The 21136-nt window shown below is 39.6% G+C and overlaps 1 protein-coding gene across 3 annotated transcripts in view; it reads right to left on the bottom strand.

The window, feature by feature from the left end:
• The window catches only part of SNCAIP (synuclein alpha interacting protein), a 99190-nt gene that overhangs the window by 34706 nt on the left and 43348 nt on the right, over positions 1-21136 (bottom strand). For all 3 annotated transcript variants that reach the window (XM_051641928.1, XM_051641927.1, XM_051641929.1), the window contains exon 4: positions 13331-13403. In XM_051641928.1, the coding sequence (XP_051497888.1) occupies positions 13331-13403 (73 nt within the window). The remainder of the gene's footprint in view (positions 1-13330; positions 13404-21136) is intronic.

The raw sequence follows: 21136 nt of genomic DNA, 5'->3' as shown, positions 1-21136 counted from the left end.
TCAAAAGGCATGTAGCTTAGTGGGCTAATACAAAGAACGCACTGTACTGACTTATTTATGTATTGTATAAGATTCTAGGTTCAAAGGCCTACACTTTTATGTTGGTTTTATTTACATGTGAAATTTTTTCCAAGTGATACAGGGAAATGGATACCATATGTTTCCCAGCTGTTTTGTTCTGACAGGAACTATTAAGCACTCAGTATGGAAATGAATTCTGTCTGAGTTTTATGAAAACACTACTTTCAACACAGGGGTCTATACAGGGTAAAATGCATCAACATTTTGCTCGTCGTCACTTTATTTAAGCTTACTTTTGTTGCTTGGCTTTCTCCACTTTCTAACCTTAATAACACACATTTACATAAACTACTGATGTTTAAATTATAAAATTGGACACCGCAAAGAAGCAATGACCTTTGATACAAATCTGTCGTGGATCATTGTAATGCAAAGTAATTTCTCTTTTCTTTCACTACAGTTAGAGTGGAGTAAGGTAATTACAATTTTTCACTGTTTTTCTTCTTAACATCTCTTTATAAGCACTGTTTTCCCAGAAAACATACTGGAACATTAATTTATACTGTGTTTAATAAAGGATTACAATATAGCATTTAACAGTAGGGAATAGGATAGCAGTAGGGAAGAAAGCAAGTCAAACAGGTAGATACAATCCTTCTTTGTACTGTTTTCTACTCGAGTGCTGTCCTTAGGCAGTTACAGTATCATTTCCCCCTACACAAAACTGAAACCATAGGCCAGCGGCGTGGGTCAAGGGCATGGTTTGAATCTCTTGCTTTCAGTTTTCAGATACTTGTTCCCTGAAGAAGCAAAAGCAAGTGCTGCCTACATACAACCTCCAAAGCAACATCACAGCAGGAGTTATGTGAGTTGCTTCCATAGTCGCTTCAAGGAAAAAGACTCTTGCTTCTCGCTCTGTATTTATGAACTCAAGCAAGGACCATTAGAAGTCTGGGTCAAATAAATACTGTTTGATTCTTTCATAAACAACATTAAAGGATGGCCTGAGTTCAAGGCAGGGGACTAGAATGTGGAGCAGCTAACTTCATTCTAGAATCTGACAAACAATTCTGGTATAATCTTAGATAAGCCATAGATCATCTGCACATCAGTATCTCAAATGTAAAACGGTGATAAATTTTTTTTTTTTTTTCCTGAAGATTTTTCCAAAATTCTCTTTTTAACTTTTATTCACTGATATGAGAGGTTTGGACAATGCTGTTGTTATGTTGTTGAAGTAAAGAGAGTGAAACACAAAAACTGGGGAGACTTCACTCACATCAGTAAAGAAGTGTCGTACTGCCTGATAGACCTGAGGTGCTCAAGCAGCTTCTTGGCATTAAAGAAAAGATTATCTAATGAAAACCCTCAAGTGTCAGATTTACAACAGTAGTTCTTCATCATATATTGTCCTCTATGCTCTTCTTGAGGAACAGAAAATGCAAAATGTGTCTAAAGAAGCCGGTAGGCTTATTAATAGTTTCTCTTATATATGTATGTATGTATGTATGTATGTATGTATGTATGTATGTATGTATGTATTGATGTCCTAGAACTACTTGGGGCAAATAATCAGAAAAGGGGACAATTAGGAAGCAATTTATCTTGAAATTTAATCACTTAAACCAAGTTTATTTCAGGAAAAAAATAATTTGAGCTTTCAAAAAAAATCCTTATAACATGTTTCTAATTGGAAGCATACTTCAGAGCATTTTTCATCATTGTCTCTGTATTAAGACTATGGGAAGGTGAGAAGGTAAGTTTCATCTGTTATATGAGCATCTGCAGAATCATATGGTAACTACATGAGTTTAGTCCAACCATGAAGGCTGTCTCATGCACAAATTAAACTTCACCCTTGTGATAGGCAGTTTCTGTGATACTTACAATCTAATGACAAATATCATCAAAATGTCATCTACCTGGATTTGTGCAAGGCTTTTGACACTACCCCACACAATATCCTGGTCTGAAAACTGACAAGGCATGGATTTGGCAGATGGACCACTCGGTGGATAAGAGATTGGCTGGATGGCCACACCCAGAGAGCTGTAGTCAATGGCTCAATGTCCAAATGAAGGCAGGTCATGAGTGGTGTCCCTCAGGGGTCAGTATTGTGACCAGTGCTCTTTAACATCTTTGTTGGAGATGTGGACAGTGGGATTGAGTGTATCCTCAGCAAATCTGCTGATGATACCAAGCTGTGTGGTGTCGTTGACACCCAATAGGGAAGGGAGGCCATCCAGAGGGACCTTCACAGGCTGGAGAGATTAGCGAATGCCAACCTCATGAAGTTCAACAAGGCCAAGTGCAAGGTCCTGCACCTGGGTCGACAGGAACTGCCAGTGTGTGCTGGAGCCCAGAGAGCCAATTGTGTCCTGGGCTGCATCAAGTGTGGCCAGCAGGGCCAGGGAGGGGATTCTGCCCTTCTACTCTGCTCTGGTGAGGCCACACATGGAACACTGTGTACAGTTCTGGTGCCCTCAGCACAAGAAAGACATAGACCTGTTGGAGAGGGTCCAGAGAAGGGCCACAAGATGATGAAAGGCCTGGAACACCTCTGCTATGAAGACAGGCTGAGAGAGTTGGGGCTGTTCAGCCTAGAGCAGAGAAGGCTCCAGGCAGACCTTATAGCTGCCTTCCATACTTGAAGGAGGCCTACAGGAAATCTGGGGAGGGGCTTTTCATCAGAGAAGACAGTGATAGGACAAGGGCTAATGGTTTTAAACTGAGAGAAGGGAGATTTAGGTTAGATATTAGGAAGAGATTCTTCACTCTAAGGGTGGTGAGGAACTGGAATGGGTTGCCCAGGGAGGCTGTTGATGCCCCATCCCTGGAGATTTTTAAGGCCAGGCTGGATGAGGTTTTGTGCAACCTGATCTAGTGGTAGGGTTCCCTGCTCATGGCAGGGGGGCTGGAACTTGATGATCTTTGAGGTCCCTTCCGACCTTAATGATTCTATGATTCTATGAAACATGAGAATACTTTTAAATTGGTCTGAGTATAATGAAAATAGCAAAGAACTCAGCTTTTACTTCAGCTCTATAAAAAAACTACTACTGGAATTAATTGTTGGTGTGTGTGCAAGAGCCTGTCTCCCTGCCATATGGGTAGAGTAACATTCCTTAAGTGATGATGGCTTAATGAAGTTTACAACACTGGCAACAAATAGGAGGTAGAAAAAGGCTGTATACCACACATCTGTACCATTACAAAACAAACTGAACATACTGCAGAGTGGTATTTGTAGATGCTGGTGTTTCAGATCTTCATGAACTCAGAATTATTTACATTCAAAGAGCACTGACTGAGGAAATGGTCAAACTCATACCAGTGTGTTTCTGTCACCATCACCATGGACTCATACAGGTTTACACTTTGACCTATGTTCCTTTGTCACAAATGCTGCTGTTGAACAGCTGGGTCATACAACAGGCAGTAGCACAGGCAAGCAGGAAAATGGATGCAAAGATCAGAGTAATTAGTAGATCAGTTGGCAATTGAGTCTGTGCTGCTCTGCTAGGTCACTTGAAACCTACATACCAGTTTAACAGGAATGAAAGAGTATAATTTAACATCCGCTCTTCCATAGGTGGCAACCAGTGATCCCCACTTCTATGCTACATCCCCCAATGAATTACTTGAGTCTTTTTAGCTTGCTGTCTCTGAGGAAGAGAGCAATATCTTATAGCCAACAGCACTGCACCACTATCCAGGAGAAAAACTGGATTACTTTCCTTTACCCAAACAGTTATCAGTCATCAGTGCCATTAACGCTTCTGCCTAATGACCAGACTTGCATCCACACTGTGCTAACTCTAAATTATCTTTATTTCAACCTCTGCTTTCTATGAACTCTGTATCTGTGTGGTCACAAAGCACAGTAAAAATGTGGAGAATGGAGAACAACATGCTGCTTAGGCCCTGGAGCTGATAGTTCTGGACTACCAACCAAGACTATTTGCTGATTTTATAGTACCTAATAGATACTTCCAATGGTCTGTGAACTGGTCTGAGCAGAGGCTGGTGGACAAGATGGCTGTCAGAGTGCCTTTTGATTTAAATTGTGCTGTGATAAGACATAACCACCCTGGAAGTATGCAGTGGGCCTGCAGGTAGTAGCAAAACTGGAAACAAAGTGCAGAACTGACCAAGGACAAGAGAAGACACTATATAGGGCCTTTTACCTCAAGACCTTGTCAGCATATACTTGAAAACTAGTACAAAGCACTAGGAGGCACCCTCTATCTTTGCTGACAACACAAGGAGCTTCTTTACAATTTAGGCTTCAAACATTTACACTCTAAAAAGGGTAAAGAGGAGGACCTTGAGGGCTCCTGACCACTCAGGCTCACCTCTGTGCTTGGTAAAATCATGAAATAGACCCTCCTGTAAGCTATGTGAAGCATATGGATGACAGAGAGTTCAGCAGAGACAGACAACATGGCTTTACCAAAGGAAAATCATGCTTAATTAATGAAGTGGCTTTCTACAAAGGAGTGACTGCTTCAGTGGACAAGGGAAGAACTACTGATGTCATCTATCTCAACTTCTGTAAGGCCTTTGCCAGGACATTCTTGCCTAATTTGGAGATATAGGTTTGATTGATAGAATATCTGATGGAAAAGGAATTGGCTGGATGGTTACATTCAAACAGTTGCAGATAACAGTTCCATGTCCAAACGGAGATTAGTAACAAATGGCATTCCTCAGGAATTTGTACTGGGACTGGTACTGTTCAATATCTTTACTAATGACATAGATAGTGGGATCAAGTGCACCCTCAGCAAATTTGCAGATAATACCAAACTGAATGAGGCAGTTAGTTCACTTGAGGGAAGAGGTGTCATCGAGAGGGACACTGATCAGGTTTGAGGACTGGGCCCATGTGAACATTATAAAGTTGAGTGAGGCCAAGTAGAAGGTCTTGCATTCTTACTATGAGGGTGGTGAGATACTGGAAGAGATCACCCAGAGAGGTTGTGGACACCCCTCCATGGGGGTATTCAAATGTAAAGCTGGATGGAGATTTAAAGCAACCTGATCCAGTGCAAGACATCCTTGTACTAGGAGAGGGTTGGACTAGATAATCTTTGAAGGTCTTTCCTAACCCAAACCATTAGATGATTCTATACAGGAGGACAAACACTTTTAGGTGGACTTCATTGCTACAAAAAGATTAATGTATTCAAATGATTTCCCCTTATTTAAAATTCTTCCTCCTTGCTTTAAAAAGTCACTTACTGTGCAGTTTACTTCATTTTTCATCAATATCATTAAGGAAGTCTGGGATTAGCACTGGCAACTGCCTGTACCTGTAAAATATATTTTAAATATAGTATTTAACCATATAGCTCATATACTATGTAATCATCTGGGGGCCTGTGCAGTTTCACTTTTAGAATTCTACTGTCCTCTGAAAGAAATGCCTGAGCTGCTTCTCTATGATACGGCTTCAGCAGAGACTTTTGACTCAGTTAAGACTTGCACTCATTCCAGTTTCATTTAGAGCACTATGATTCTGAGTTTGTATGCAGAGGTGCTGTCTACACTAGGGAAATTTCAGAAAATTCCGTATGGTTGTTAACACCGATTAATCTCCAATACTGAAGCAGTATCGGCGCTCCAAGACATGAAGGGATATCCAGGGAGGTCCCAGTTGACTAGAGGTTATTTAATGTGACACCCATCTAGAAGAAGGGCTGGAAGGAGGATCCAGGGAACTACAGGCCTGTCAGCCTGATCTTGGTGCTAGGGAAGATGATGAAGCAGATAATCTTGAGTGTCATTATGCAGCACATACAGGACAATGAGGTGATCGGGCCCCGACAGCATTGGTTCATGAAAGGCAGATCCTGCTTGACAAGCCAAATTTCTTTCTATGACAAGGTGAGCTGCATAGCGGATGAGGGAAAGGCTGTGGATGTTGTCTACCTTGACTTTTGTGAAGCCTTTGATATGGTTTCCCACTGCTGGAGAAGCTGGCTGCTCATGTCTTGTGTATACTTTGCTGGGTAAAAAAAAATGGCTGGATGGTCAGAACCAAAGAGTTGTGGTGAGTGGAGTTAATCCAGCTGCTGGCTGGTCACAAGTGTTGTTACTCAGGGCTCAGTGCTGGACTCAGTTCTCTTTAATATCTTTCTTTATCAATTATCTGGATTAGGAGATTGAGTCCACTGTTATTAAGTTTGCAGAGGACACCAAGTTGGGCAGGAGTGTTAAATCTTTTTGAGTAGGGAGGCTCTACAGAGGAATCTGGACAGGCTGAATCCATGGGCTGAAGATAACTGTATGAGGTTCATCAAAACCAACTGCCCTTGGGCCATGACAACACCATTCACAACACTACAGACTTGGGGAAGAGTGGCTAGAAAGCTGCCCAGTGGAAAAGGATCAGGGAGTGTTGGTCAACAGCTGGCTGAATATGAACCAGCAGGATGCTCAGGTGGCCAAGAAGGCCACCGGTATCCTGGTTTGTACTGTAAAATAATAAAATGCAGGTTGCAAGGGACCTCAAGGATTACCTGATCCAAACTTTCCTGTCAAAAGCACAGACTAGACAAGATGGAAATCATGTGGCCAGCAGGAGTTGGGAAGTGATTGTCCCCCTGGGCTGAGTACTGCTGAGTCTGTACCTTGAATACTGTGTTCAATTTTGGGTCCCCCACTACAAGAAGGATGTTGAGGTGATGGGGTGAGTCCAAAGAAGGGCAATGAAGTTGGTGAAATGTCTAGAGCACAAGTCATATGAGACTCATCTGAAGGAACTTGGGTTGCTTACTCTTGAGAAGTGGAGGCTGAAGGGAGACCGTACCACTCTACAACTACCTGAAAGGAGGTTGGAGCAAGGTGCAGGGTTGGTCTCTTTTTCCAAGAGACACTATGAGAGAAAACGGCCTGAAGTTGTGCCAGGGAAGGTTTAGATTGGATATTAGGACAAATCTCTTCACTGAAAGGGTTGTCAGGCACTGGAACAGGCTGCCCAGGTGCTTGAGTCACCAGGTGTTTAAAAGACATGTAGATGTGATGTTTATGGACAAGGTTTAGCGGTGGACTTGGCAGTGTTAAGTTAAAAGTAGGACATTATGATCCTAAAGGTCTTTCCAACCAAAATGGTTGTATAAGTCTATTATTCCATGCCCCTTACATGTTGATGGATAATCAAACCAGTTCTGAATATCTACTTACTGTTTTTTTCATGGACATAATATTTAACAATTTTAACTGAAGGTGGCACTGTTTTACAGTTTTAATATATTAATAACTTCCAGGAATACATTTTAGGGTTCTTTAATGTAAGATCTATAGCATGAGAGCCCAAATTGAAGAACAATCCACATGGACAAGAATAGAGAGGGTTTGTTCCCATTTGCATGGAATTTCATAGAATCATAGAATCATAGAATCCTAGGAGTTGGAAGGGACCTCAAAAGATCATCTAGTCCAACCCCCCTGCCAGAGCAGGGTCATCTAGAGCACATCACACAGGAACGCATCCAGGTGGGTTTTGAATGTCTCCAGAGAAGGAGACTCCACAACCTCTCTGGGCAGCCTGTTCCAGTGCTCTGTCACTCTCACAGTAAAAACCTTTTTTTGAATATTCACCTTGAACCTCCTATGCTCCAATTTGATCCCATTACCCCTTGTCCTATCACTGGTCAACACTGAGAAAAGCCTAACTCCATCTCCCTGACACTCGCCCCTTATGTATTTGTAAACATTGATGAGGTCACCCCTCAGTCTCCTTTTCTCCAAGCTAAAGAGACCCAGCTCTCTCAGCCTTTCCTCATAAGGGAGATGATCCACTCCCTTAATCATCTTTGTAGCTCTGCGCTGAACTCTTTCAAGCAGTTCCCTGTCCTTCTTGAACTGAGGGGCCCAGAACTGGACACAATACTCCAGATGCGGCCTCACCAATGCACAATAGAGGGGGAGGAGAACCTCTCTTGACCGACTAACCACACCCTTTCTAATGCACCCCAGGATGCCATTGGCCTTCTTAGCCACAAGGGCACATTGCTGGCTCATGGTCATCCTCCTGTCTACCAGGACCCCCAGGTCCCTTTCACCTACACTGCTCTCCAGCAGGTCAGCCCCCAACCTGTACTGGAACATGGGGTTTCTCTTCCCCAAATGCAAAACTCTACACTTGCCCTTGTTAAACTTCATCAGATTTCTCCCTGCCCAACTCTCCAGCCTGTCCAAGTCCTTCTGAATGGCAGCACAGCCCTCCAGTGTGTCAGCCACTCCTCCCAGCTTGGTGTCATCAGCAAACTTGCTGAGGGTACATTCTGTACCCTCATCCAGGTCGTTGATGAAGATGTTGAACAACACCGGTTCCAGTACCGACCCCTGAGGAACTCCACTAGTCACACACCTCCAACCAGATTCCGCCCCATTGACTACAACTCTCTGCCTCCTTCCTTTCAACCAGTTCTTGATCCACCTCACTACCTGATCACCAAACCCATTCTTGATCAACTTATCTACAAGGATGCTGTGGGAGACAGTGTCAAATGCTTTACTGAAATCAAGATATACCACATCTACCGCTCTACCATCATCCATCCACCTAGTAATTTCCTCATAGAAGGCTATGAGGTTAGTCAAACATGATTTACCCTTGGTAAAACCATGCTGACTGCTCCTGATGACCCCCATGTCCTTGATATGCCTAGAGATACCAACAAGAACAAGTTGTTCCATCACCTTTCCAGGGATGGAGGTGAGGCTGACCGGTCTATAGTTACCCAGGTCCTCCTTCTTGCCCTTCTTGTAGACTGGAGTAACATTTGCTATCCTCCAGTCCTCAGGCACCTCTCCTGTTACCCATAACTTACCAAAGATGATGGAGAGTGGCCTAGCAATGACCTCCGCCAGCTCCCTCAGCACCCTTGGATGCATTTCATCTGGGCCCATCGATTTATGGATGTCCAGATTACTCAACTGATCCCTAACCCAATCCTCATCTACCTGGGCAAACTCCTCCTCTATCTTGACTTCTTCTGGGGCTATATGAGACTGGGACTCATGGGGAAATCCTGCAGGAGTAAAGACAGAGGCAAAGAAGGCGTTCAGCACCTCTGCCTTCTTTTATTTGAGTAGAGAATATAGAAAAAAGAAAAGAAAATTTCAAAATCAATCTTTTATGTTCACCCTTGTACAGACTGATCTAAGGATGTAAAAGAGAGGTAGCAAGTAAAGTTCTATTGAAAATTCAGAAGAAGTCATTCTGGCATAAAATGTGTAAAACTGGAAGAGTGAGGATGTGGAAGAAAAGCAGGAAAAAAGCTTATATGTAGGTATCTTAAGTGTCACTGCATATTAACTATTGTTTTTTTCTGATAAAATTAGTCACTATTCCACCAAGAAATTTTCCAAATAATTTTGTATTGTTTCCGACATATTTACCTGGGATGTATTTGCAGCACAACAAACTTAATTAATGCCATATATTGCTGCCTCCAAATCACATTTAATTTGATTTCTCATATAGTTAAACAACTACCAAGAGCTCAAGACTGAAATTGTGTGCAATTCTATATTCACTGATTTATTTCTTTTTCTCAAATAGGAAATGAATTGCCTGAATAATTTTGTGAATTACATTTACTTTGAGAATGAATAAAGCAGTGCAGAAGGATACTGCTGGAGATTAAAGTTGAGCTTGCTTTTATCAACCTGTGAATAAAGATCTAGAGTAGGACATTTGAGGCATATATTTAATGATAACCAAAAGTCATCATAGCTGACAGAAAAGACTTCAACAACAACATGACTCAGTGAAGCTTGCTGAACATGGACATCTTGAATCATTTGCTCAAGTGGTCTCAGAAAATCTGTCCAGAAAGAAATCAACCAATTTCATGCTTAATAACAAAACCATAAAGGACTGTTTTTGGTTTCAATTCATCATTCTACATTACCCAATACCGTAAATCAATGGCAGGCTGGCTAACACTTAATTTCAGAAAAATGAGTTAGCTAGATCCATTTTTAAACTACATTATTTAATCTTCTATCTTTGAAGAAAAACAATTCACATTTTAGCACTTACGCTAGCTACAACAAGCATTTTCTTGAAGCATGACGGTAGAGAAAAAAATTACCCTTAATCAGTCTTTATTGTGGATACATCAGGACTTGCCCTATACCTCTTCTCCAATCTTTTTTTTTTTTTTTTTTTCCTTTTAATCTGGGGATACTGACACACACACTTTGGCTGCAAGGATCCCTTAGAATTTTCCTGAGTGAGAATTCCCTAAACCCAAGGAAGGGCACAGAGGAGTCAGTACTGAGACTGTACTGACTGCACGCCTTTTGTGCATATCTTGCAAAACGGTGAAGAAGGAACCACAAAGGACCTTCCCACCAGTACAGACCACTGGCCAGTGCTGTCCAGTAAAGGGAGGTGACTGTGGGAATTCAGGGTGGAAAAACTGCACTGTATTTCTCAGACTTTCTAATCTCTTCTTGTCAAAAGAACAAGTAATCTGAGCATAAGTTACAGGCAGGCAGAAACAGTTAAAGAAAAAAAAAATCTGTTTAAAGGTCTATGTGAAGTGCTTGAGAAAGCGAACTGACTGGTAAACAGTGGAATGTTTGCCTAGGATTAAAACGCTTAGAGTAATTTGAAAACAATGTAACCAAACACTTTCATATGTTACTAGCATATTATTCAATGTTTACATAAAATGGGGAAAGAAAATGGGATTTACAGTGCTATTTAATGAACTTATCTGCAAACAATGAATAGTAAAGACTTCCATAATATCAGCTATCTGGTTTAAACCTGTTCTAACAATTTTGTTGGCAAAAATGGTTGTCTGCATATTTATATATATTTTTAAGTATAAAGCTGACTATCATTTTCTCTATAATTTTGCCATAAATGTCTTAGAAAACTAAATATTTTTCTGAGACAAAGCTGGTAGAGGATTATATTTTAGATTACTAGGGTCCTGACATGTCTAATCCTATGGCTAACTTCTGCTTAACTTTCAGTTCTTTAAAAAAACCCAATTATTGGATAGTTCTACTTCTGCATTCTTCTCTGCTTTAAAGAAGAAATGCAACCTTTAACTGAGCAGGAGTCAGTATGAGATAGAAAGCTAGATCAGCTCTCTAAAAAACCTGAGTTTCTCTGTGTGTAATAACTTCAGATGCCAATGGAATACAGATATAAACCAGCTTGAATGTCATGCATACTGAAGATTTATTATATAATCTATCTTCATCTTAAACAGCACATAGTAACGATAATTTGAGGAACCGTTTTTTAATGGTCTACAGTATGAGGAACACAAGACACTGCATCACTAGCAACTATGAGAAATCTACAGGTGGGGTCTTACACAATGTTGACTAGAGCAGTTCTGTAGATACATCAAGATACTTCCAATACTGATGTCTGAACAGAAATGCAAAATAGTATCTTCCTGTTCAGCACTACATGTTTACTCAGTAATTATGCTGAGTAAAAAATAAAAGAGATCTTAGTACTATTTCCAATTCACCAAAACTCATAAGTGGTAGAGAGAAAAAAGATTTCAGCACTGTTTCCAGTTTTCCACTACTATTATCAGACCTCTTTTTTTGACTCCAGACTTTTAAACAAAGCTGTGAATTAATTTCCACTGGCAGACTCCCCAGTGCTACTACTGTCTTCCAGCAATGCCTGTACTTGCTTCTGTCAACCCCTTTTCAAGGCAACAGATGAGTGCAGATGTAATTAAAATCATCATTGAAAAACATCTGACTGCAAAAGTGACCATGAAACAAGAGCTACACAGTAAGTTGTCAATGTCTTAAGGAAGAGCTCATAACCAGTGCTTCATCCTTGCTGTTGGTCTGCATTTTACTTGAAGACTAGCATCTGAATGTTAAAAAAGAATATATTCTTCTTCCTGAAAACAGATATTGATGCTGCCACTGCAGCTGAGCAGTCTTGATTAATAGACCATCAAATTAAAAAAAAAAAAAAAAGAAAAAAAAAGAAAAAAAGAAAGAAAGAAAGAAAGAAGCAGCTTCAGTCTTAGGAGCTATTCTTGCACTCCTCTGGTTCACCTTGCTTTTGAAACAGCTCAGTGAATGAGTGGCTTTAACTCTTTGTATGACAGGACAATGCCTTGGTGCCAAACGATGAGCTGCTATAATGAGGCAGAGGGAGGGGAGGGGATGTGGAAGAGGGAAGAACAGGTCAGAAGGTATGAAAAAGAGAGGAGTGACAGGAGTAAGGCAGGGCAAGGATGGAAAGGTGTAATGGAGGAGGACAGGGGTAGGAGAGGGGGAAGATTGGGGTGGAATGAAAAAGGGCAAATTGAGGAGAGTGAATCAGGGGTGCTCTCCACTTCTTCCTTGTCTCTGCTTGCAGCAAGTAATACTGTATCTGCAATCACTGCTGTACCCTGAGTGAGCAGTTACATGGCAAGGGGGTAGAGTAAGGAGCTTTGCTTTTCACAACTCTCTGAAAGAAAATGCCAAAATAAAAGTTGTCAAAGTATAGCACAGTTCTTAAAGCCCTTCTGTCATTCCACAAATTCCAGGTCTTCCATTTCTGTTATAGAAGTATTTGATGAAACATTAACTGAAGTTCAATTAAAGCATCAGAAAACACAATAAAGTTTTCACAGCTCAACAAAAATGCTCCTCTCACCAATTCATTTCTTCTCCATCAGGAAGAGAAAACAAAAGGGGATTAATCTCATTTACAGAGTGAAAACGAACACGGAATGCACTTTTTGTCAAGGGGCAGGAGGAAGGTCTCCAGCTGGTTCTCATCTATATGCCATGATTCGTCATTTAGTTTACACTATTAAACTCAAAAATTCTGCTTTAATCTTAACTATTACAGTATGCCTTAGAGTAGATTCTATCATGTAGCATCCTTGATACAGTTTCAGACTCTGGCAAAACATCATCCCTCAAACTGGTCATGGCCATATGGGTAGTAAATGTATCCAACATTTTTTCATTGGCGCCTACATTATTATGTCTTGTCACCAATGGTTTCTTGGGTTTTCAAGTAAATTGTTGCATATACTGTGGTTTGGAGCTGATGAGATGAAGGCCTACATTTATCTGTATACAGCCAAATCCTTTTTTGGAACTTTTTTTTTCCTCCTAATGAACTAACATCTGTTTAAAAAAAAAAAGAAAAAAGAAAAAAAAAAGTAATGTTTCCAGAAAGCTGTACAAAAATGAGAGAAAACAAAACAACAGAACACTGCCAAGAAGCTATTGTTGCCAAGTTGTACACGATAAAAAGCAGCCTTAGAAAATGATGGGTAGACGGAAGTGGGCATCATACCTGATCTGTCTTCATTTTGTGAATCACACCTTCTACATAATTCTGGGATGGTCTTGAGAGAAGTTACAGAATACTGTAAAAAAAAAAAAAAAAAAAAAGAAAGAAAAAAAAAAGAAAAAAGAAAAAAAGAAAAACTTTATATGAAGTAATTAATTTAAAAAGATAAAAAGTAAGACTTTGGAGAGGTCCTAATGTAACTGGCACAGCCTAAATCTACTACCCAAGGATACTTCTGCAATCTGATGGTATTCTCAGGTTGTGTGAGAAAAGCAGATGGCATCTGCTTTTGTCCCAGCTTGAAGGACACCAAACCGACTTTCACAGCTCCAGGAAAGCATTCCCCCACCTCAAATTTCTCCTTCCTGCAGATCACCATTATTCAGGTCACAAGTACATTTTATATATCCATCTTCTCCAAAACACATCAAAGGTGAAAATACATCCAGGCTTCACAGTAAATGTAAAGAGTTTCCCACTACCCACCTCAGTATTTTTATGGTGATTATACTGCAAGATATATCATGCTTAAAAATTAGAATTCAAGCTTTCCAAACCAGTATGTAAAAGTAATGTAGAATATTTGCATCTTAGAGAACAGGCTTCAGAGAGGGATGCCTGTACATACACATACCAGACAACAGGCTCATTTCTCTAACTACGGCCTCATTAAAGCAAACTTACATTATTATTTTGATGGGACAGGATATGCCTGATATTAATCAATATGCTATTCTCTAAATTCAGCATTAAAAAGGAAAAAAAAACCTCAAGGATGGCATATTTATCTTACTAAATAGAAATCTTTTTCTTATAAGCTTACGGAACACCCCTGGTAAGACACATGATCCAGTGTTGTAAAACTGCACATTCTACACTTACAGAAAACAAGTCACTTAAAAGCAAGTCTTCCTTAATCAAATGTTTAAATGTTACAGGAATCTAAACTTAAACAAATGAAAATCATTATGTCTCTGAAAGTTCAATGGCTTTGCTCATATAAAAAAATGTATTAAAAACAGTATTTTGGAAACAAAAACAGAAAAAAGCATTTAGGATTAGCACAACTGAAATTTTTTAAAGAATATATGAACACCATATGTTTTCAAAGAAATGTATTTTTAGCTGGTGTGCTATTGATCAGTGAAGCAAAACAACTACATATAAAACCACATGAGCTTTCCACACAAAAAAGAAATGTTCATACATTGTCCTGTTTTTAGCTGACAGTTCGTCATTCGAAGTTTCATGTGCTTCTAATGCACAGCTGGCAATCTCCTTTAAAATAATCTAAAGTCGACCTCATGTGACAAATTGCAGAAGTAATTTACTTCTCTGGTGCAAATTTCAGATTATTGCTCAACTGATTGTAGTTACTTTATTAATCCCCAAAATCTCCCATGCCTTACTTTTTCCCTTGTTGACCTCATTCAGGGATGCAAACTGCAAAAAGAATCTCATAAATATTTCCAGGATTAACACTGAATTTATTAAATAAAATGTGTAGCAGCACTCCATAGAACTACCCAGTGACTCCTATCCCCATTAAACAAAGGGTTGTCCATAAAGCTGTGACTGCTCCAGGATGACAGCCTGAAGCAACAAAGAGCAGAAGAACTGAGACAGGAAGAAAGATGCTACTAAATACAAATTAATACAAGATAAACACACACATGCACAAGCATCACGTGCTGCCCTTCACTTCAGTTTTTTTTAGTAAAGATTGAGCTGTTAAGCTATATATCTTGCCATTTCAGCTTAAAGACTCAGAAGGCAATGTTGAACTGGTCTAGTAAGACTCTTAAAAGAACCCAAAGAACATGTCTCCAAGGAATATGGTAGCTTCATAAGATCAGCTGGTGCAGTTTAAACTATTACACATTTTGTAATTCAATTAGATTGAGGCCTTTTGTATTCCATTGCTATGTGTTTTGTCAGGCAGCCTCAAAAGCAGAAAGCCATTTTTCTTTTTGTCTTTTTTCTTACTCTTTCCTGGAAAAACAGATTTTCTTTCTGTTTCAACACTGCACTAAAATATATTAAGTTACCACCTCCCACCACCAAAAATCTATTACATGTTATAAATTTGATTACGCATTTCAATCATACTAGTTTAATGTCATTAACAGATTTCCTCCCACTCACCCCTGTCCTCAGAAAGACTTCTGCACATTTACATTTCAGCCATCTGTCTTTTGTGGTCAAGATGCAGAGAATTGGCTTTTGGTCCAGGAAGCAGCTAAAATTACTCTTTAAAGTGGACTTTTCCCAACCATAAGCACAGTCCATTGCCAGCTCTTTCCTCTAGAACTGCTTTACTCATATTCTAGCTCTGATAATTAGAATTGTTTGTTAGCTTTTCTTCAAGCAAAGAGTTCAAGCTTGCTAGAAAAGGGGGCAGGTAGAGGCTTAGATTGCAGCTCTTCCCTGGAATAGAATGATAGACTTAATGCTTATTCAATGGCATTTAAAATTAATTACTTCCCATTTTTCATTCAATAATTTTAAATAGTTTGAACATACAAAATTAAATGCCATATCTCACATTTCAGTATTAGAGTAATCAAGCCAACCAGAGTTGATGGCTATGCCCAGAGGCATAAGTGACAATGTGAGAGCTAAGCACATCAGATTTTGATTGGTGTTTGAAGTTTGGGCTCTTTTCGTTCATTTAAGGCATGCTTATGTTCAGCCTGAAATAGTGAATTTCAGTAAATGCTTTAAGAGCTTTGCAAGATGTAAGAACAGTACCAACATCATTCAAGAGACAAGAACCAGTAACAGGCATTGCATGCAAATACAAGATATTCCCAGTTTTCTTTAATGGACACTATTCAGGGGAAAATGGAACCTCCTCTATCATACAAAACATTTATTCATGAGGTAAAACTGCACTACAGAATCTGAGTTAATGCAAATGCTAACCGTTTCAATTTCACATGGTTCTCAAACTTTAATGCCATGAATTTTAAACCTAACACATGAGAAAAAACCTTCAGTCTCTAATAAGGCTGTTATGTGCTGTGCCACTTGTCTGCCACTTGCAGACTCACTTGTGTCTGAGGAGTATTGGAAAGAATAAATTCTGGATCACCAGTAGTAGCATAGAAATGCATATACAAAATAGTAAAAAATAACTAAAATAAACCCCAAAAGTTGTTTTTTACATTGTGTTGTGGAAAATACCTTTAGTGTCTCCTGAAATAGAGTCAAAGGGCTCTCAGATCACGTCATCAGAACCTTGACATCCCCAATAACACTAAGGACCATGTCCTTCTCCAACTGGAGTCAGTATTCACCTCCACTGGATCAAGACACCAGTGACTGAGTCCTGCTTGAAATTCACAGCTCCTAGTTTTCATTTAGATAGAGAAAACAGACACATGAACACCTTTGTGTTCAGGTGTTATTATTACTGCAAGCCATTTAACAGTCTCATTTCAGTTTATTTGATATAGTGGAAAATGAAATGTTTCATTAATATTCAAATCACATTAAATTAATACCTTTACACTACATTTGCTTAGTTATTTATATCTATGCACCACTACCCTTTCCCCTAAACAGTTATTTGTGTGTAGCAAGCTACAATGAGAACAAGTAAAGCAATGATACCGGGCCTGAGGTTGCAGGAAGATTGTTCTCAATAGTATTGTCAATTTAAGCAGCTTCAGAACTTCTTACCTAGTGGCTGTGATCAGCATCTCTGGAGTACCAGCTAGGTTATCTGTGCTATGTATCATTTATAGCATCGCATATAGACACTTCATAAGCTGATCTTCCCTTTAACTTTAAAGGAGCCCTGTACAGATACTAACATTGTTAAAGGTACAAAACGCCTCTCTGAACCACTCAGTTCGTATAAATATTCTAGTAGCTATCTGCATTTTGTTTCATTCTGAAAAGCAAGAAAGCTACAAAAAAACCCAAACCACAAAAAAAACCAAACGAAAAACAAAAACACACAAAAAACCTACCAACCAACCAACCAACCAAAAAAAACAACAAACAAACACAAAAAGAAAAAGAAAAAGAAAAAAAGGCTGTGTCATCTCTATTCCTGTCTGAGCCCAAGGGGTGCCCCAACTCCTTCTGTGGCCAAGGACGGGTGACAGCAGGCTCAGGAAGTGTCCTGTGACAAGTAAATGGGAGGCCAAGAGATTGGCCATGCCTCTGACCATACTTAGTTTACATCTGCCTTGCCAGGAGAGGAGTGACTGAAGATTTTTTAGCTGTTTCAAAATACCTGACAATTCAGCAGCTGTTTAGTTATGTTTGAATTCACTTACTGCATTCACATTTCACAGACTTTCAAATGCGGTGCAGTCCTGCACTGGAACCACTGCACCAGGCTTTAATTCATACAGAGTTAGTTAAATGATCATGGCAACAATCTACACACTTAACCTCAAATAGTTTACAAATATCTAGTATCAGGAGCTCTGCTCATTTGGTACTATTTCTGTAAACCAAGAAATAAAATAATTTCAATTTGTACAATTTGCCATTTCAATATAAATCCTGCATTTTAATCAAGGGATTAGAAAACCTTCAGATAACCATAACAATAGCATACAACTTACAAGCAGGAACAAATTTATAAGCAAAATCAAGAGTATTAATGGGAAAAAATGGAAAGTTTAAAACATATTTTTAATTTTATAGAACATATATAATTTAATGCGACTTACAGCTTGCAATTTTTTTCCTTCCTTAATGTGAAGAAATACATGAAAATATTCAGCTTGGTTGCTTAACATAATTGTACAGAGAATAAATTTATTTAATGTAAACAAGAGTCCCAGAAACCTATTCTGCTGTCTGAACTACACTTAAATATACTATATTTCACGGATCTGGAATAGAACCATCTTCGCAAAATAAGGAACATATTTGCATTCCAGGTTCCTTAGGGAACTGGTAGAGCTAGTTGCTAAGATACTCTCAATCATATTTGAAAAGCCATGGTAGTCAGGTCAAGTCTCCAGTGACTGGAGAAAAGGGAATATCACATCCATTTTTAACAAGAGTAAAAAGGAAGACCCAGGGAAATACCAACAGTCGGCCTCACCTCAGTGCCTAGTAGGACCATGGAACAGATCCTCCCAGAAGTTGTGGTGAAATATTTGGATGACAGAGACGTGATTAGAGAGACCTTCTTATGGCCTTTCAATATATAAAAGAAGCTTGTAAGAAAAACAGAAAGACTGTTTATCAGGAACTGTAATGACAGGACAAGGGGCAGTTGAAAGAGGGTTGGTTTATACTTAATATAAAGAAAAATTTTTTTCAATGAGAGTGGTGAGACACAACAGGTTGCCCAGAGGAGTGATGGATGTCCATCTTTGACAACTGTATTTAGTTTATGTAGCAATCTAGCAGAGAGGGCTGCAGAAGTGGCTGTGGGAAGACACATGGGGATGCCCCCGTGTGGGACACAGCCAGCTCCAGCTGACTCCAAGAAGGACCTGCCGCTGACCAAAACTGAGCCAGTCAGTCATGTTGGTAGTGCCTCTGAGAGAACATACTTAAGAAGGGGTAAAAAACACTGTGCAAAGCCATTTATAAGAGAGGAGTGGGAAAATGTGAGATAACTGTGCAGGCACCAAGGTTGGTGAAGAAGGAGGGAGAGGAGAGATCCCAGGCTTTGGAGTAGATTCCCCTGTAGCCCATGGAGAAGATCATGGTGGAGAAGACAGGGATCCTGCAGCCCCATGGATGACCTTACACTGGAGCAGAGAGATGTGCCCTGAAGGAACATGCAGCCTATGGAGAGCCCATGCTGGGGTAGGCTTCTGGAAGGAGCTGTGGCCTGTGGAGAGCAGCCCATACAGGAGCAGTTTTTCTGGCAGGACCTGTAACCTCTGGGAGACACATGATGAAACAGCCTGTTCTAGACTGCAGCCCACAGGAAGGACCCACTCTGAAGGAGTTTGTGAAGCACTGTATTCCAAAAAGAGGGACCCCACAGTGGAGCAGGAAAAGACTGCAAGAAGGAAGGAATGACAGACATTAAGAACTATCAACTAAACTCAAGCTCCATTTCCCTGATGTCCCTGAGCTGAGAGAGGAGGGAAGGAGGCAGAGAGGTCACTAGTGAAATTTAGCCTGGGAAGGAGGGAGGGACAGGTTATTAGATTTGTTCTTATTCTTCATTATCTTACGCTGTTTGACTGGCAATAACTTAAATTAGTATCTCCAAGTCTAGTCTGTTTTGCTTATGACGGTAACTGATGAGTGATCTCCCTATCCTTATCTTGAACCACGAGCTTTTTGTCATATTTTCTTTCCATCTTGTTGATGGACAGGGAGTGACAGAGTGGCTTGGTGGGCACCTGGTGGTTAGCTGAGGTCAAGCCACCACAACAGGGCTCTGAGCAATCTGTCTAGTAAACAATGTCCCTACCCATGGTAGGAGGGTTGGAACTAGATGACCTTTGAATGTCCCTTCCAATCACAATCATTCTATAAGATTTTGGAGAAACGAGCAATTTAATTTTCTTGTGAACAAATGCAATGTAAACAATAACAACAAAAACAAACCTCAAACCACTTACATTTGTATTTGCCCTTTAAAACAAATTCCTGTTTATTTTCTATGTCTACTACATTTTGGTCATTTTGGCAGAAATTTTCTAAAAGGGTCTGGACTACATGCACTGGTTTTCTAACTCGGGTACGTTTATAAGTGCACAATTTTAACAGCCTTCTTGCTGCCATTATTTTTAGTCAGCATTTTTCTGCACTGTATTAGAACCAGAGGGCTAACAGGAACAATATAAATTGCTAACACTGATGTTGCATAGCTTTTCTTTCCAGGGCAGCTAATGATAAATTGTGAAGGTCAGGTACCTATAAACTGTATATAGTGAGATAAGAGTAGAGCATTAGAATCACCATGAATTCTCTTGTTAATTTGGATTCTGGCAACAAATCCTTTGTTTTCTTACCTGCTAAAGTAGGGAGTAAAACTGCTACCTCTATAGTTTGTGCTTTTTTTTTTATTTTTATTTTTTTCAAGGTTCAGCATCCAATGAAAGAAAAGTCTATTAAAACAGGCAGCCTGAGCTGTTCAGCAGAAAAGTGAGTAACCTAACCCACCACTACACAGCAACGGCCACAATGGGAGAGACATGGAAAGGTTACATCTATTATGTTTTACAGTTTTACAAAACTGAGTATAGAAACAGATACCAGGACATGATCTAGCGTATAGCAGTAATAAAAAGAAAGTTGCCCAGAATAAGGTATTTGTTCAAGATTGACTCATTTTCTTGCAATATTTTGGGCATTTGCCATATTTGTCTTTAATAAAAATTCAGCTTTACAATAGGCAAAAATAAAATCCTCTCCAAAAGGAATCTGTCTGCAAATAAAGCATCTGGAATGTTTTAAATGAGTCAGAACTCCCAAATGCTAAAGGGAAAACCAGGTCCTTTGTTAAAAAACAAACAAACAAACAAACAAACACTATAAAATTATGAAAAAAGTGGAAGGAAATGGCTGCACACTTTCTTAATCTGAAAATTGAATTATCAGTTTTCTTGTAGGGGATTTAATTTACATATTCAGGTCTGTTGTTGATCAGACATTCAACATACTAGCAACTCTATTACACAAAAAGCAGAAACACTGGAAGCAGAAGTATAAGTAACAGAATATCCTGTAACATTGCTTCCTGTAAGAACCACTAACAATGAAGATGAACAGTACTTTTGGTGGCAATTACAACTGCAGTTATTTTAGTTGTGATGTTAAGGAGCAGTGCTGTCTATGAGTCCCTGGAACTCTTTCTGCCTCTTTCCGTAC

This window comes from Apus apus, chromosome Z (genome assembly GCF_020740795.1).
Source record: "Apus apus isolate bApuApu2 chromosome Z, bApuApu2.pri.cur, whole genome shotgun sequence".
Taxonomy (NCBI): domain Eukaryota; kingdom Metazoa; phylum Chordata; class Aves; order Apodiformes; family Apodidae; genus Apus; species Apus apus.
The sequence above is the reverse complement of the archived record's forward strand: the minus strand, read 5'-3'. Positions and strand labels throughout refer to the sequence as shown.